The following is an 18,185-nucleotide window of genomic DNA, read 5'->3' as shown; positions in this document are numbered from 1 at the left end:
AGTCTCTAAAAAGACAAGGCAAAGGGTGAGAGACAGGCAGTGATGCTGTTGTCCTATTACAGATGGGGAACTGTGGTACAGAGAGATTAAGTGACTTACCCAAGGTCACAGAGGCAATCTATGGCAGAACAGGGAATTGAACCTAGAGCTTTTGAGTGTCAGTCCAGTGCCTTAACCGTAAGACCATCCTTTCTGTCTGAAGGTGCTCAGCAACTCTGTGAATTAGGCCTTTCGAATTTAACAATTATACCGTTGAGCTAAGATTTCTCCTTGATCTCTGACCAAAGAAGCAATTATTATTTTGGGGGTGGGGTTAAAGAAGGTATTTTAGCTACTGTGTCTAATAAAACAGACAAACTGAATTTTCTCAGAGCCCAGAGTGCTGGGGGACATACTTTTCCCCAGCAGTTAAGATTTTTTTACACACTTTTTGTGTGCATAACTGAAAAATAATTTTTTTTTAGACTTGGGGCCTGCTTTTGCTCTCTGTGAAGTTGATAAAAGTTTTACTATTGGTCTCGGACTCCAGTGCAAACAAGTGGCTTTTTGTGTACTAAGTTTCTGTCTGCATTGCTTTCAAGTATAATAATCCTCGTGTTCCTCTTCCCCAAGGGATTCCCCAGGCACTTCTCAAGCTATGAGCCTGGCTCTGGTCCCACTGAGACTTGCCATTGACTTTACAAGGCCTGCTCCCGTTATACATACCACTGTAATATAGTCACCTTTGGACAGCAGCTACACACTAGCATTTGGCAAGCTGCACAACAAGGGATGGAAGGACAATTTGTCTGATCCTTCCCTATTCATTAGCAAGACAGTTGGTTGTAATTTTATAATAACCATACTATAGCCTTTCCTAAGGTTACTTATGTTTTTAGCTGAGACACATCTTGCAGAGCAAGGTGACTTGAGCTGTTAGATGCTGAAGTGATGCTTTTTGCTTTCAGACACAAAAATTGCTCTTTTGCTTTTACAGTGTTGCACTGATGAACCACAGTTGTTGCCCAAATGTGATTGTAACCTACAAAGGGACCTTAGCTGAAGTCCGAGCTGTTCAAGAGGTTGAACCTGGAGATGAGGTAAATGCATATCATGAGAGTGTAAATGCAGTGGTGTGTGAGTATGCACGTGGTAAAGTGGGAGTGGACTTGGCTTGTCAAGCATTGCTCCAGTTAAAATGGAAGCCTCTTCCTCATGTCTCTTGTCTTTCAATCAGTTCTGAAAACTCACTTAAAAAAAAAAAAATCAGGGGTGGGGCAAGGGGAGACAGTGTCTTTTTGGTGGTTAGAGCAGGGGAATGAGAGGCAGGGCATTGGATCTCTGCCACCAGTTCAACGGAGGAACCTGACCCCTCTGTGCCGCGCTTTCTCTATCTGTAAAATGGATGTAAGTAGCTAGCCTTGAGGCTTGAGTTATTGATGTTTAGCTGATGCTTTGAGATCCCCATATGAAAAGGGTCAAATGAATGTAAACTATTATTATTATTACTGTAATAATTACCATTACCAATATAATAGTATTGTAAGGAAGATGTGGAGATAGACAGAACAAGACCAAGTAAAAGGGGGACTGATCATTTCTCTGCTATCCTATTTCTGTCTGGACAGAGCAATCACATAACATGGAACTCATCCATACCAGACTGGATAAAACAGGACCATGCTGTGAAAGAATGACGTTATTTTGACCTCTGTGACTCCGGGGGGGCAAGACTGTTAATGAAGGCTGGATTGAATTTCCTCTGACTAGAACTAGGCTTTTTAGGTTGCGTCCAGCCCATCTGGGTCAGTCACTGATCTTTAACAATGTGTCTTCATCAGCAAAGACCACCTATATCTGTTAAATTTATCTTGGGCAGGGTGGGGGGAGGTGCTTGAGTGAGTGCAATGGTGCATTTGCTAAATAATGATGGAGTTTGTGTAGGATTTCACTGTTAGACCTTCGATAATGGCATATGAATGATAAAGGTTAATGTTAAAATAAGTTTGAGGTTAATTTTGGTAGCAATTGTCTGTCTGTCTGTCCTATTTTATTTATTTATTTATTTGCTTTGGCTTTTTATTTGTTTAAGTGTAATGAAAATAATGTGACTGAAGTCACTAAGAGGAGGAAAGCTGTTTGGGGTCAGACTGTGAACACTCCTTACTGGCGATGGGTAAAGAGTTACTCGCCTGAGTAATGGGACAACCCAGGTGTATGATGACTCCTCATTCTGAGTAGGGGAGTTGGTCACAGTAACAGCAGCACACATTGCAAACAAAGTTTAATTAATGCACGTGAGATAATTACAAAGTGGCTATTTATTGTGACATCCTGGACATAGTATCTTTTTATAATGGACTTACTGTTTGTGGGGTTAAAATGAGAACTATAGCACGTGACATCCGATGAAGTGAGCTGTAGCTCACGAAAGCTCATGCTCAAATAAATTGGTTAGTCTCTAAGGTGCCACAAGTCCTCCTTTTCTTTTTGCTAACACATCTCTGGACACCTTGACTTTTAAAGCTGGACTGTTATTTACAAGACAATTGCTGGCCCTTTGGTAGAAAATTCCCAAAACCGGAATCTTGTATCCCATAATTGGTCTTTTAACATTTAAAAAGTGTGCAGTGTGTGGACAAAGTGTGTTGGAATGAATCACTTTGCTTGTGTACTACAGGCATGTGGCCTGTGTCTCCATCTTCTGGTTCAGTGTAGCCATTGCATCAGAAAACGGTCCGTTTCCACATACAGCTCCTGCATCTGTGCTTTGTGCCTGGGGAAATAAATTGAGTGCCGGCATAGAATAAAAACAAGTATAACTACTGAGTGAAACTGATTGCTGTTAAGAGGGCAACAGACCAGAAAAGACTAGATCAGATTAGCACAGCATTTTAAGACTTGGTTCAACTTCCTTATTTCTCGCTTATTTTTTTGCTCTTCACTGACAACATGGTCAACTGTGCTGTGTATTTAGGATGTTTCTTAGGAGGATACCATTTTAAAACACAAAACAGTTTAGTTAGTTGCCAAGAGTTCCATTGTGCAGGGCTCAGAGGGAGAGGGTAATTAAAACTAAAACTAATGAATGAGAAATGCCTGTAAAATGACCTATAATAATTTTTTTGTACTTAAAAATATCACTGCTTTACATTCTGATTTTTTTTTTTTAAATACCCTTTCAGAACTGAAGCACTGGCTCCCTTTTGGAAAGTGGAAATCTCCCCAATAAATTAAAGCTCTGTCCTAAATTTTCCAAAGCTGCTAGTGATTCTGGGTGCCCAACTGGAGACACCGTAAAGGGACCTGATTTTCAGAAAGAGCAGAGCACCCAGCCTCTGACAGTCAGGCCCCTTGAAGGTTTCTCAAGTTGGACACCCCAAATCACTAAACACTTAGGCCCCAGTTTCTAGCCTGGCAGGAGCCCAAGATGGCACACTTAAAGCCATGACATATTTAGGTACAGAAAAGCTCTCTTGCCCCATCCAGAATCTTGCGGGTCCTGAGCCTCAGTCAGAGGGGAAATTCCACCCTTAGAAGGAGGACGCATTTCTCTGGCAGATTGAATTAATGAAATAGCGACTGATTGGAGCTGCTGAGAAGTTTTGAATGTAAGAATTAGTCCCTGGGAGGTGGGATTAGTGGATAGGTGATGTGATTGTAGGGATGTGATATGTTGTACAGCAGGGGCGGGCAAACTTTTTGGCCTGAGGGCCACATCGGGTTTCCAAAATTGTATGGAGGGCTGGTTAGGGGAGGCTGTGTCTCCTCAAACAGCCAGGCGTGGCCCAGCCCCCACTTCCTATCCGACCCCCCCCCCACTTCTCGCCCCCCGACAGCTCCCCCAGGACTCCTGTCCCATCCACCACCCCCTGTCCCCTGACCGCCGCGACCCCTATCCACACTTGTAGCCCCTGATCACCACCCCTAACTCCCCTGCCCTCTATCCAACTCCCCCTGCTCCCTGCCCCCTTACTGCGCTGCCTGGAGCACCGGTGGCAGGTGCCGGAGCACCGGGTCAGGCCACGGCTCTGCAACTGCGCTGCCCAGCTACCCAGAGTGTGGCGCGGCGTGCTGAGGCTGCGGGGTAAGGGAGACAGCGGGGGAGGGATGTGGCCTGCGGGCCATAGTTTGCCCACCTCTGTTGTACAGGTATATGGTGATCTGATTATATTAGATATTTGAAATATATGGATTGTGTGTATGTGGTGTTTATTATAAAATGTGGGTGCACTTACTTTGTTACATACATATTTTTATTGATTTGATATGTTTTTCCTCTAGATTTTTACCAGTTATATCGATCTGTTGTACCCTACAGAAGATAGAAATGATCGGTTAAGAGACTCCTATTTCTTCACCTGTGACTGCAGGGAATGCATTACTAAAGAAAAGGTAATATAACCAGGGTATAGAAGTATGTTCCTGATGACCTACCCACATACCAGAGGCTTTCATGCTGTTTTCTATCTGACTAATCAGATTTGGAATGTAGGGAGTGCTTTCTGTCTGAGACTGTCTCTCATTCCCTTTCTCTCCACTGTAACCATAAAGTATCATGGAATATCCTAGTAGGTACTTGCTTAAAGGTAATATGAAAACTGTTAGACCCGGGTTTTTGTACTGAGTGTCTCCACAAACGGGATGTACGGGGCATTTGGCACAGAAATCAGTTTTTTTTTTCTGACTTTGGTATTCTTCCCTTCCTCCCCCGCATATTGTGAAATTCTCTTGGTTCTTCCTGGCTTTCTGAAGGTATCCCAGGATGCAGCTTTACAAATATCAGAAGTCTCGCTGCAGTTCATGGTACCAGTGATGTACTGAATGATTGATTAATTCTGGTCTTTCTTCTGTGAACCAAGAAGTACCGCAAGGATTTCACAGGGGGAACTTAGGGCTTGATCATGAACCCATCGGTGTCAATCCTGGCTTGCCACTGACTTCAAAGAGTGCAGTTAAAAGAGTTAATTAAAACCTAATTCTGTGCTGAATGGCTCCCACAGCCTGATAATTGGGGATTTTCAGCAAACAAATCTCTGCTTAACTGAGTTCTTGTTCTTGCGCAGCAGATCAGCTTTAATGTGACAATACATGTATGGCACTAACTATCAGATGGGCTAACTTTTGTATCATTTCCATGACCTTGTGTGTTACCCTTGTTATATGTAGTCTGAGGAAAAAAGGCATTGTGATGGTAGCTGTAGGAACAAGGTTTCAATGAAAGCTCTTTATTAAAAAGAAATTGATCTTTGTCTTGTTAGGCAGAAAAAATAATTGATTTGTTACATACTGTAGCTTACAGTTAACTGTACAAATTAACTAAGGACCTATATATAGATGGCTTTATTTTAGCAGGAAAATATGTCACAATTACCAGGCTGACTGCCCCTCTGACCCCTCTTGATTTCTTTGAGTACACCCTCTTTCAGGTCTTGCCTGTAACTCTCCGCTTTCTGAGGGTGAAATTACACGGTTCTCCCACTCAGATCAGATACTGGGCTGCAGGCCCCTGTGATCAACCATGATTATTCAGCAGGACTGACTTGTGCCCAGCACCTGCAGCTCTGTTCTCTCTAAGCCAAAAACAGTGGTAAGCAGTGACCGGCGTCTCCTTAAAGCAACGTATTTAATATGACAAAAGCATTAAGAAAAAACAGGACTTAAAACAGTAAAACAAACAATACTCATGTCTAGTTTACCAGGTATCTAACTATTTTCAACATAGGGATCCTGTAGGTCTAAGATTCTTATGGACCCCTTGTGAGGTGGGGTCTACAATCCTACACAAAAGAAAGGCAGGCAGGGGGTGAGAAGCCTGCCTGCCTGCAGACACAGTCCCACCCTACCACAGCTGTGAGAAATCTCAATTAGGGAGAGAGAAGGCCCCAGCTAGTGTAGCTAATGAGGGCAAACCCAAGTATAAAGAGGGAGGAAGAGACCAGGTAGAAGAGCTCAAGACTTCAAGGGAGTAATAACTCTCTGTTAGAGGAGCTAGTGCGTGCCTGCCTCTGAGAGACTACTTCTCTCCTGGAAGTACAAGGGAGGTAGCTGGAGATGGGAGCCTTAAGGACCAAAGGTTTTTTTACTCCTTTATGTGATGTTTATGGACTTGGCCTCTTTTTCTTGCTGATTGGATTTATGCCACTGTTGCCTGGTCCAGGACTGACCTAGGCTGCTTGAGCTGGGTCTTTGTACAAGGTGGTGTCAGTCGCTGCTGACACCCCTCCTGAGAGTCTCCTTAGTGAAGTCTGTTCCCATAATTCACAAACCGTCGTCCTCCTGCACCCCCACACTTCCCTGAGAGAGAATGTCCTTTCAAAGCTGCTGAGTCCTTTTGATCTCCAGGTTCCCAGCCTGGCAAAATAAAACTTGCTTCTTCCTTGGAGACAGGATGTAGGATCCTTGAAACTAACCCCTTCCTGTGTTGTCTTTCAAAGGTGTGCCTGGATATTCTTATCTGGGACCATTGTGTTGCTTTCCTGCTTGTTCTCGCTGTAGTTCCCACTGATTTTAAGCATTTCAGACATATAATAAATATTCCACAACCCCCAGTATATATTGGTTTCCCATTACTGATATGCTACCTAGTTATTCTTAGATTATTGTATAGGAACTCCATGACCATCACACTCAGTTTTCTTAAAATATAAATATAGGGTGAAATCCTGCCCCTGTTGAGGTCAATGGGAGTTTTTGCCACTGGCATCAGTGGCGCGGCGATTTCACCCATAACATTTAACAATGTACCACTCACAAAACAACCTGTCACTCTACCTCTTATGGAAATATCTACAGTCAAAAGGACATGAAAGGGAAGTATGGAATAGGATTCATTTTCCATTGAATTAAGTTTCTTGGTGAGCCTAAAGTGTCTGGGTTTTTATTATGGGAATTCCGAAAACTTGTGTCAAATAAGCAGTGAAACTTCTTATTTTGAAGTGGTTTAGTAACTGACGGTATGTCCAGTTACTGCACTTTACAAATCTGTGTAAAATCAATACTGGAAAACTCTTTTGGTGTATTGACAAAGGAGGGTGATGTCAGATGAGCGGATCAAGCAAATGCAGAACAGTGGACAAAATCTGCTGTTATACCTATGCAATGGGGCCAGACTGGTTGAAATTCTGTGTCTTGTGTTATGCAAGTGAGACTAGATCATAATGGTCGGTCTGGCCTTAAGATCTGTGAAATCTGTACTGTGACTGAATGCAGAATTTGGCTGTGTATATCTTTAATTTTAAATGATTTGGAAAGGTGAATTTAGAGAAGTTTGATTAGTTCTAGTCCTGCAAGATGCACTGCATGGACAGTAGAACCTTGCTAATCTGCACTTCGTTAGTGTGCACACTAACGATCACCTACTCACAACTGGCAGTCTTCCCCCACCTCTCAAAGATCACATAGCAAAGACCGAGAGGCTTCTGACACCAGGAGGTCGCACTTTAGATTGAACTGGGGTTCACACTAGATGCTTTTAAAAACCCAATGTCATAAGGCAGCAGTTCCGAGCTTTAGAAATTCTTGGAGAGCATCATAGCGTCTAACTGGGGACATGTTCTTAGCCTTCTTGGCGAGGCAGAGGGGCAATTAATCTTCAGGGAGCGCTCGTACTAGGTGAGGAAGCCATTGCAGAGATAACGAGAGCAAGCTGTAGCTTTCTGGTTTGTAGTTGACCCCACAAACCAGCACTGTCTGAGAGAGCCATTTTGCCACATCATCCCCCACAGCAACTATATCCTGGCTTGTACCAGTGTAGTCTGGTACTTCTGAGGCACCTATTGTACGGTGCCCAGCACTATTCAAGAGAGAGCAGGGGGGTTTGAGTCCTGAGGCAGGGGCTTGTGAGATGGAGTCAGAGGCGCTGCCGAATCGGTGCACTTTGCACCACTTGTAGCTTCCCACCAACACTGTGGAGAAACTATTGCAGATGGATCTGAGTTGAAGACCTTATCGCAGTTGTTGCAACCAGCTGATAAAAGTGACATTTATAAAACACCTTGGGATAGCTCTTGCGTTGTGGACGCAGTCATCGTCCAGGAGTTTGCAAGCTCAGAGCATTCCAGCCGAAGGTTTAGAGAAAAATTACAGAGGAATAGTTTACTTTGTCTGTTTTCTCCCCTACAGATTTCAGTGATTTCTTTGTGGGAGCCTAACATTCCAACCATGCCTTTTATTTTATTAATGTTATGTAGCTTTTAAACTGTGTGGATGTTCCTTTACCTGTGAGGTTTGGGATTGCATTTGTAATTCTCATGTGCTTCCTTCAGGACAAAGATAAATTGGAAATCCGCAAACTGAGTGAACCTCCATCAGCAGAAACTGTCCAAGACATGATCAAATATGCCCGAAATGTGATTGAGGAATTCAGGAGAGCCAAACACTACAAATATATCCTTTGCCTTGCCTTTCTCTTGCCCCTGATGGCTTGTTTTGCAATTTTTAAATCTTTTTGATATCCTGAGGCTCACTCCTTTTAAACTCCCCCTACCTCCCACAATGCACTTCTGAAGGCAGTTAGAAACTAGACAGTGTTGTTCTCCTCTTTGTTTGTGAAGAGAGAGTTTTCTCTGAAGTGGATGCGTGCGTGTATGAGAGGGATTGTCAGAACATTGTGTTGCTGCCTTCTCTTTACAAAATGTGGTGTTATGCTGAAGAATGTGTTTGTTTCCCTTTAAACTGAAAATGTTTCCTGTCGTGAGTCAGGTACGTTTTAACAGGTAGAAAATATTCAAGTAGATCCACCACTTCCCAGAGCTAGATGGCTTTTTGGCCAATCTGTGTTTGTGCAGAAGCCCATACTTTTGAAGACATAATGGGTAGAAAAATAAAGAACTGAGCCAACAGCAGGATGATTTAAAAACCTTTAAAATGTCAACACAGTTAGGAAGGTTAGTGATACTATTTACAGAGAGTCTGGACTTACTGTCCTGAAGTGAAGGACCAGTCCAGTGGACCTCAGTGGCTGTGGCCCTTAGCCAAGCCATACAGGCTAATTGCTCACCGCCAGAAGTTTCCTTCTGTTGGCATCCAGGCCAAGTCTATGTTGGTTGCTTTTTTAAAGTGTTACATCTGACCTAGCCTCAGCCCAGAGTGCACTCATAGACTTTCACCCCTTTATACTAGATCTGGATTTGGCCCTCTGGCTGCATCTGCCCTGATTTGACATGTGACAATTTAGCCCTTGAGAATATCTGGGGACTTGACACCAGAATCAGTGGATCGGGAGGTAGTAGGGGCCGGTGGTTGATGTTAAAGGGTCTCCCTAGCTGAACTCAGCGATGTCAAGGGCCATGAAGATTTAATGATAGAATAGTCTTGATTTTAAACGTTGGAAGGAGTGGCTACAAGGCCTTAATCAGGGGGTCTCTCTGTTCTTGTGCAACACCGAGGGTTGCAGCACCTCTGCAGAGCAGCAGCTGCAAGCACCTGTAAAAATAAAACTGAGCTGAGCGTCCCACCCTGCATGCTGAGCCTGGTTTTGCAGCAGAGGCGATAGGTGTGGCCCACAGAAAACTGTTTCCACTGATGATTACATTGTAAACTCTTCAGGGCAGGGATTGTGTCTTCATATGTGTTGCACAGAACCACTCCCTGGTCGTGACTGGGATCTGCGTTTGCTCGTGCAAAATAAGCATGGAATAGAGCCATGGAGGAAAACCCTTCAAAAGGCTTTTAAAACTAGATGGGGTTTGTTTGTATTTTTAATCTTAAAAACAAAAAGCTTGCTTGAGCAGTTTAATCATCCACCTGACATCCTGGGTGAGAGAGGAGCGCAGAGCAGACCCAAACGTAAGATCATAGAACATCAGGGTTGGAAGAGACCTCAGGAGGTCATCTAGTCCAACCCCCTGCTCAAAGCAGGACCAACCCCAACTAAATCATCCCAGCCAGGGCTTTGTCAAGCCTGACCTTAAAAACTTCTAAGGAAGGAGATTTCACCACCTCCCTAGGTAACCCATTCCAGTGTTTCACCACCCTCCTAGTGAAAAAGTTTTTCCTTATATCCAACCTAAACCTCCCCCGCTGCAATTTGAGACCATTACTCCTTGTTCTGTCATCTGCTACCACTGAGAACAGTCTAGATCCATCCTCTTTGGAACCCCCTTTCAGGTAGTTGAAAGCAACTATCAAATCCCCTCTCATTCTTCTCTTCTGCAGACTAAATAATCCCAGTTCCCTCAGCCTCTCCTCATAAGTCATGTGTTCCAGTCCCCTAATCTTTTTGTTGCCCTCCGCTGGATGCTTTCCAATTTGTCCACATCTTTCTTGTAGTGTGGGGCCCAAAACTGGACACAGTACTCCAGATGTGGCCTCACCAATGTCGAAGAGGGACGTGATCATTCCCCTCTATCTGCTGGCAATGCCCCTACTTACACAGCCCAAAATGCCGTTAGCCTTCTTTGCAACAAGGGCACTGTTGACTCATATCCAGCTTCTCGTCCACTTTAACCTCTAGGTCCCTTTCTGCAGGACTGCTGCCTAGCCATTCGGTCCCTAGATCATCTAATGGTACACTAAGAGTGGAATTTTCTACAACTGTTGCAGAATTGCCCATGTACAAATTCCCCATCCCTGCATCAAGGCTGAGAAAAGGTTTGGGACACATGGCATGGGGGACTACAAACTGCATCTGGCCACAGGGGCATATAGTTACACCTCCTATTTCAACATCTCTCCCATAAGTGCTTTCACATCCTCTACATAAGATTTTTCATGGCACTGCTCTACAGTGAGTGACAGAAGTCATTTCTTCTTCTGCCTCCAGAAGACTCACCATTTCACAAAGAGCCCGTGCTACTTCTGGACCCTTCTCCATGGAAACACACAGGTATTCCTGTTGAAGTGGATAACAGCAACTGAAGAAGCAATGGTCTCAATTTCATGATTAGATGAACACCAAGGATTTGGGGTTGAGTGCTACTCTGTCCCTAAACCACCCAGCACTTGTGATTGCAGACATCTAGAGTGAAGCCTTGACCCCACTGATGTCAATAGTAAAACTCCCATTGACTTTAGTGGAGCCAGGATTTCATCCGTAGACCTTATTTTTAACGATAGTTGGTGGGAACTGTTTTGGCACTGCACAGGTTTTTCATTGACGTGTGACATGAAAGCCTCTATTCTGTAGAGAGGCAGTGTGATCTAGTGGACTGAGCATGCCCCAGGAACTCCAGTGTTCTAATCCTGGCTCTTGCTGCATCACCTTTCCGTGCTCCGGTTCATCCAAGGAGTAAGACAGTACTTGTCTCCTTCCCAGGGGCGTTGTGAGGATTAGTGTTTGCAGAGCACTTTGAAGAGCTCTGGAATTGCACACACATTTCTCTCTTGCACACACCCTTCTGAGCATTCCAAGAGTAATTTTTAAAGGAAACAGTTTAAATTCCATAATCTACAAATGTTATACAAGACCACCCCTCATGCCGCACCTCACTATTCAATGGTATTTACCTGTCATTTCTGGTCTTCCCTCAATTTTATAGTAAGTACATGGGGAATTCTGCAACAGTTACGGAAAATTCCACTCTTCACTAGCCCCTGCGGCCATGCTGCACTGCCCCCCCCCCCCCAAAGTACACCGGCACTGGTGCAAGAAAACCATTCAGGACTTAAAGCTGGGTTTGCAGGTCTGACAATTAAGAGGTGGGGGGGGGGGCATGCAAACTGAGCACACTTGATCTGGAGTTGCTGAGACCAGGAACCCCTTGATGCCATTTTTTAATAGTCCCATTTTCAAAGAAGAGCTGTACTCAAAGAAAAGCTTCTCAAAACCATTCTTTACTGGACAACCATAAGGTGGGTATCCTCAAGCTGTACAACACAGGTTTGTAGTTGGAAACCACTCATGTAACGTGTTCCTTGACTCCACTGTACCCCCTAGTGAATTACTGGAGGTTTGTGAGCTCAGTCTGGACAAGATGGGCTCCGTGTTTGAAGATAGTAATGTTTATATGCTGCATATGATGTATCAGGCCATGGGAGTCTGTCTGTACATGCAAGACTGGGATGGTGCATTGCGCTATGGGGAAAAAATTATCAAACCATACAGGTAAATTTAAGAGCTTTTATTTTTAATTATATAATGCAGTAAGTTGAACACATGTTTAAACGAAACATATGGGCAGGCATCACTAATCTGATTGCACGTTGTATAGAGATGCACTGTACAGAAGTGAATGTTCATGGCCTGTTTAGAAGGAGATGCAGGACCAGATTGTCAGTGTTTACTTGATCAGAATAGGGCCAGGGTATTAACAATACTTGGCTTTTTGCAAATTCCTGCCACAGAATTGCAGGACCTGTTTACACTCCCAGCTGTGTTTCCTTATATTGGTGCCTGTACTAATCTTGCCTAGTTAATGAAACATGTGGTCATCTCTAATATTGTATTGATAGTTTGCCTAAGAGTAGTTTTTTAATCTTACCCCTGTCTGAATACTGTAGCTAATATCCTGGCCCTTGCATGTTAATAGAGATTCCAGTCGTCCTGTTGGGGGGTGATGAATGAAATGAACCGTGATGGCTACAACAAGGCTCTTTTCCCATTGAATGGACTGGGCAGCAGAGGGAGCTTGAACTCTGCTTCTCCTGATTCCCAGACTGAGCTTGTCAAGTCCTTGATGTTCTTGGCTACCTCTCCCTTGGCGTCTGAGCCTGAGAGAATGTGCAAACTCCGGGCTCTTGCATCGGGACAGGGTAGCACAGCCCAGGCCAACTAGAGCCACCCCGATGTTACCTTTGAGAGGAAAACAAAGAATCTCCCTTGTTTGATTTCTTTTCTGGGCCATGCTTCCCTAGTTTGTTACAGATAGTACGTTATGCATGGGTCTGACCCTGCCACAGGTCTCCCCAGGAAATTCTCATCGAAAGGTGTAATTTGCTCTCCAGCTGAGGGCGTGCAAGTGAACCTTTCCCTTTGGATGCCAGTGTAAAGTCCTAGATCAGCTGGCAGGGAGCTGCGATTGTGCTGGCTCTCTCTTTCTCCCCGGGGGCTGAATAGTATTTATCATCCTTGTGACTTGCCCAGCTTCCACTGGCTCAGAGACTGGCATTCCAGGTCAGTAGCTGAACCCAGCTCCTGCAGTTTAGTTTGCTGCAACCGTAGAGCTGCATTCCAAATACGGGTTCTGTACACCCCCTCCGTCACCCACGTACACACAATGCTGACTGCGTGCCTTTGGAATACAAAGAATCCTTGGTGCTTAGGAGTGGGGGTGGCTCTGGGAATTGGTAATGATACAGAGCTTTTTCACCCTTTTTGTTGGCCAGATTAAATCCAGTGACTGCAAGTCACTGCCACCTGATTGCTGTTCAGAGGCCTGGGGTGCGTGAAATGAACGTTGTGGTCTCAGTCCAATTCTCAGTTGTGTCCACATCCCACAAACAATAGATACTAACTCATGGCAGCCACAGCAGAGAGTGCAAGGATTGAATGGGCAGGAAGAAGGAACCAGCTTCTCACACCTAGAGCCAGGGAGAGGGGTTGTGGGGAAATATTGTGGAAATTTTTTGCAGGATCTGATTAAGCCAAGTTTTTCTTTTGCAGTAAGCATTATCCTTTATATTCTCTGAACGTTGCCTCCATGTGGCTGAAGTTAGGGAGGCTTTATATGGGACTTGAAAACAGAACTGCTGGAGTTACCGCTCTAAAAAAGGTATTTCCACCCTTACCCAATAACTAACCATTTTAGCTAGGCATGTGATTGTTGAAGTGTTACCATTTCTTAACCGATGAATGACTTGCTAGAAAACTTATCATGGCTTGTATTTATTTACTTGATTTTCATCCTTTCCTTAATTCATTGTGTGTTTTGTTATAAAGATGCAATGCAACTGCTGTTACATCATTTCACTGTCTGTTATGCAAAGCAGGTCTTTCCTGATCTTTTCACAATTAACTTTAATACTGCAGAATCAAAATAGTACAGTATGTGTCATGTTCCCTGCCTATTCCCTTCATTGAGTCAGAGTTCCACTTCAGCTAGAGAAGTAACTGTGGGTGCAGTTGCATTTCATTTACATCCTTGTTGAATGAGCTATGTATCTTCCTCCCACCCACCCACCAGTCCTGGCCTCTGAAGCATTACACACTATTTCTGTGGTTCATATATTGTTGAGTTGTTCAAAAACTGAACATGTTTCTGGCTCTCACTCATTCTGGAATAGGACACAGGCAGATTAATTTTCATTAGGTGGGTTGAATTTTTAATGCATATGATAGATTATAGCGTGCTGTGATAGCAAACCCCTGACATTTTACTTTGATTCCTCTCCTCCCATTACTAATCTGTAGTGTGTTTCATGATCCTTTCTTCCCCCTGTTGTTTTTGGCTGAGTACTCTCTCTTTGATACAAGTAAATACCTTTTTGGTTTCTTTAGCCTCTTTTTGTTTCTGTTACTTGGGTCTGGAATTCCCTGATTTTTGTAGAGGTTTATTTTTAGGTAAGACAGACTTGAGCCGGTATTAAAGGAGACCTCCAGCCTACAAGAGCCTGCATAAATTACATATTTTAAATGTATTTTTTAAACAATTTAATGTTGGTCAGAATACAAACAGTGCAGGAAAATCTGTTGGCAGTCAGTTTCCCAACATAAATATCTTTTTCTAAAGACTTATTTCCAAAAATAGCCTACAGGAACACTTGAATAAACTGGCAAAAGCATCCTAGATAGTGGTGCTTCATCTTGAGGCTTATTAGAAAACAAACCAATTATCTTTTCACATCTCTTTGGAAATAGCTCAGACAGGATCTTTAGATTTCATCCTTTGAGTGAGATGGGAAAGCACAGGTCGTTGGTGCTATTCAGGTGGAAGTTTAAATCTTCTAAAGCCAAAACCAGTAGGGGATAATCCTAGTAAATATTCCCTTGGTAAAATGGGTTCTAAGATGTTGTGAGTTCTTACTCCATGGTCTCTCAGGCCATGCACAGTGTATCTAGCCATTTGATAGCATTGTCACCAGCCTGGTGAAGAACTGGGAGCCCACAGTCAAAGTTAGTCAGCAGGCACTCGTCAAGGATACGCGACAGTCTGAAGTTGACCTTAATCGTGGGTCGTTACAGAAACACCATTTGAAGAGATTGGCCGCACAATTACCCAGTCCTGTGCAAAACCAGTTCAGGAATGACCACAGGTGCCTTGGTCAAAACCGGATGGGCAGGTGGTTGGGTCAGTGACAAGAGCGTGATTAATGACAGTCAGCACTGCCCACTTGTTATGCCAAGCAGATTCCACAGTCATGTCCTGTGGTGGCATAAGTGACCAGAAAGGGCGTCTATAAGACGTGCAAAGAGTTGAAGGCGGTTGGAGAGATCTGAGTACAGAGGCAAGTTGCTGTTCTCACTGATCTTGGCCAGGAGCCCCCCACAGTGAATATGAGATGGTGGTATGTTACTAAGTATTGGCAGCTATGGCAACAGAGTTGCATGTAAAGTCCCGGTAACAATGCGCATAGCTTTTAAGTTTTACATCAAGCAGCCTTCTGAAACAAGCAACACCAGACGAGAGCACAGTACTCTACTGTTGAATAGCAGAGGACAAGGGCTGATGTTCTAAGCGTCTGGGCGCTCACACCCCAGGTTGAGCTGGCCAGTTTTCTGAGCAAGTTGTTCCAAGGGCTAACTTTGGCTGATGTCTTCAAGTGGTTGTGGTACATCAATGACCTATCCAGTGTCATGCTAAGGTAAACAGGGTTTGGGTTGCACTGCAGGCATTGGCCATTTAAGAAAATATTTAACTCATGGCATGGGCTTGCATTATGCAGATGAAATGTGATTGAAACTGGAAGAGCTTGGCTGCAGGTGTCAGACTACAGGTATAGGAGAGGAGTTGAGCTCATTGCTCTGGAACAGCTGTCAAAATATTCCCTACTCCAGCGGTTCTCAAAGTGGGTCACAACCTTGTTTTAATGGGGGCTCCAGGGCTGGCATGGTGGGGCTCAGGTTATAGGTCCCCTGCCCAGGGATGAAGCCCTTGGGCTTTGGCTGCCCCCTCTGCCTGTGGTGGTGGGGCTCAGGCTTTGCCCCCCTCCCACACCATCCAGGGTGGCAGGGCTCAGGCTACAGTACCCCCACCTGGGGTCATGTAGTAATTTTTGTTGTCAGAAGGGGATGGCAGAGCAATGAAGTTTAAGAACCTCTGCCCTACTCTATTCCCTAGCTTTCTATCTTAGAGTTGGCAGCATTTCCAGGGGTGCTGTATGTACACAGTTTTGAAAAATGCTTTGAGAGCCTTCAGAATGAAAAGTGCTGTATGAATGTAAAACTTATTCTATCAAATGAAATTCATACTGTTTCCTATGGAATAGATGACTTTAAAGGGATAAGAGCAAGAGGTGTCACTGTTCCACACTCCTGAGGAGAACTTCTAGCCTAATGCTAACTATGAATCAATTATGAATATTTTTTCCTTTCACAGGCAATTGCTATTATGGAAGTAGCACACGGGAAAGATCATCCATACATTTCAGAGATCAAAAACGAATTCAAGGACCACTGAGCCTCTGAATCGATGCAGTCCCTCTACCTTTATTTAAAAGCCTTGCTAGCAAACCTACAAGAGTGCTTTGAAAATAGCTGTCCTATGAAAGCACTTCTGTAATATAAGTGGCATGACAAACGTGCACTTTGGGCCTTGTATCTTGCATTCTCTAAGGTTTATGCAAAACATCTTGAGCCTTTGCAAATTCTCAAATGCTTTTTTAAAAAAAAAATGGCATGGTTTCATACAGCTCATGCCTCCCATAGCTTATGTGCAGAAGACCAATTTTTTTCCCTCTATAAAGTTGAATGTATTAGCTGTGGAAGGTAAATAAAAGTGGTACATTGTCATGGCCCTACTTGTTTGCTTCATGCATGCCCTAATTTTGTGACAAACGTTTTTACTCTGTAGAATTAAATATTGAAAGCAGCTGCTTTTCCTATATCCACTGTGTCCCATATTTTTTTTTTTAGGAGTTGGAATAAAATTGCTAGGAAGAGACATTTTCAATTTAAAAAACATTGAGCTTGACAACCCTGGCTCAGTGCATCGGTGCTGAATTGTAGGCTCCCACCCCAATCTTACTTCAACTCTGCCACAGGTGTTAACCTAGCATGGGCCAGTTCCATGGGTTTGGAGGGCGATGACATTGGATTCTCCTTCACACTGAACCCACAAGAGAAGGTGCCATAAATTGCTGCTATTATCCCTTAGCTATTTTGGAACCCTGGCTTCACAGGGCTCCATCGACTGTCTTAGGCTGGGGAGGGCCTAGCTGCAGGGTCCTAGAGCAGAGACACTGGCTGGGAGTAAGGTGAGCTGGTCTGAAGTAGAAGCACCTTGCCTTGTTAAAGAGAAGCCCTTTTGCATCCAGCAGATCACAGGGAGCTGCTGCCAGAACATCCCTGGCTGCTAGATGCTGAGTTGGAGACCAACTTGCACCCCCTACCCCACCTCCAGAAGAATCCAAAAGAAAAACTGAAACACAGGGTTTGTTTTTAATGAGGGGGGGGTTGATTGGTCATCTCTCAGAATCCAGGGTTCTCCCTCTTAGTTACACATTTAAAGTCAATCAGGTATGGAGTTAAATTACATAACCATACTGTACCATTGTTACAGCTTGCAGAGCAGGCATGAGAAATCTGAGATGGTAATTATTTTGTAGCTGCACACCACCTACCCAGTCTGCTGCCTCAGTTTCCCCTCAGTTCCAGGGCTGATTGCCTGCCTTCATTCTCCACCCTGTGTAAGCAGGCTTGTTTCTCCAGTCCAGGAAAGACTAACCACCCCAAGTTTTTCAAGTCCTTTCTGAAAGTCTACATGACAAAATTAAGTCTACCTAAATTAATCAGCTTATAACCACTGCAGCAATTAAAATTGCTTTTGCATGCCCACATTACACTCCATGTGTCAGTGGTGCATGTCCTCACCAGGAGCAGATGCACTGATTTAACTGCTGATGTAAGAACACAGCAGCTGAGGCTACAGCGACCTCAGTGCTACCTTGAGACTATGTCAACCTAAGAGGTGGAGTTAAGCCACAGTAGCAAGCGAGTTATACCAGTGGCAGTAGGAGCTATGTTTTAGTGTAGATGCTTACACTTAAGTCGATGCAAGCTGCCTTCATTGACAGAAAAATCCACAAAGTGATGCACACAAGGCAGGATGACACTCTACCTCCCCTCTCCACTGTTCTTGACTCTGAGCACGAGAAGATTACGCTAATCC

General features: G+C 44.0%; 1 protein-coding gene across 1 annotated transcript in view; it reads left to right on the top strand.

Annotated features, from left to right (window-relative positions):
- Nucleotides 1-16,901, top strand: part of SMYD2 (SET and MYND domain containing 2) — a 43,310-nt gene extending 26,409 nt beyond the window's left edge. The window contains exons 7-12 of the mRNA XM_073338922.1: nt 977-1,079; nt 4,264-4,374; nt 8,247-8,367; nt 11,851-12,025; nt 13,523-13,631; nt 16,395-16,901. Coding sequence (XP_073195023.1) covers nt 977-1,079; nt 4,264-4,374; nt 8,247-8,367; nt 11,851-12,025; nt 13,523-13,631; nt 16,395-16,475 — 700 coding nt within the window. The 3' untranslated portion in view covers nt 16,476-16,901. The remainder of the gene's footprint in view (nt 1-976; nt 1,080-4,263; nt 4,375-8,246; nt 8,368-11,850; nt 12,026-13,522; nt 13,632-16,394) is intronic.
- The last annotated feature ends 1,284 nt before the right edge of the window (nt 16,902-18,185 follow it).

This window comes from Lepidochelys kempii, chromosome 3, assembly GCF_965140265.1.
Source record: "Lepidochelys kempii isolate rLepKem1 chromosome 3, rLepKem1.hap2, whole genome shotgun sequence".
In the NCBI taxonomy this organism is placed as follows: domain Eukaryota; kingdom Metazoa; phylum Chordata; order Testudines; family Cheloniidae; genus Lepidochelys; species Lepidochelys kempii.
The sequence above is the reverse complement of the archived record's forward strand: the minus strand, read 5'-3'. Positions and strand labels throughout refer to the sequence as shown.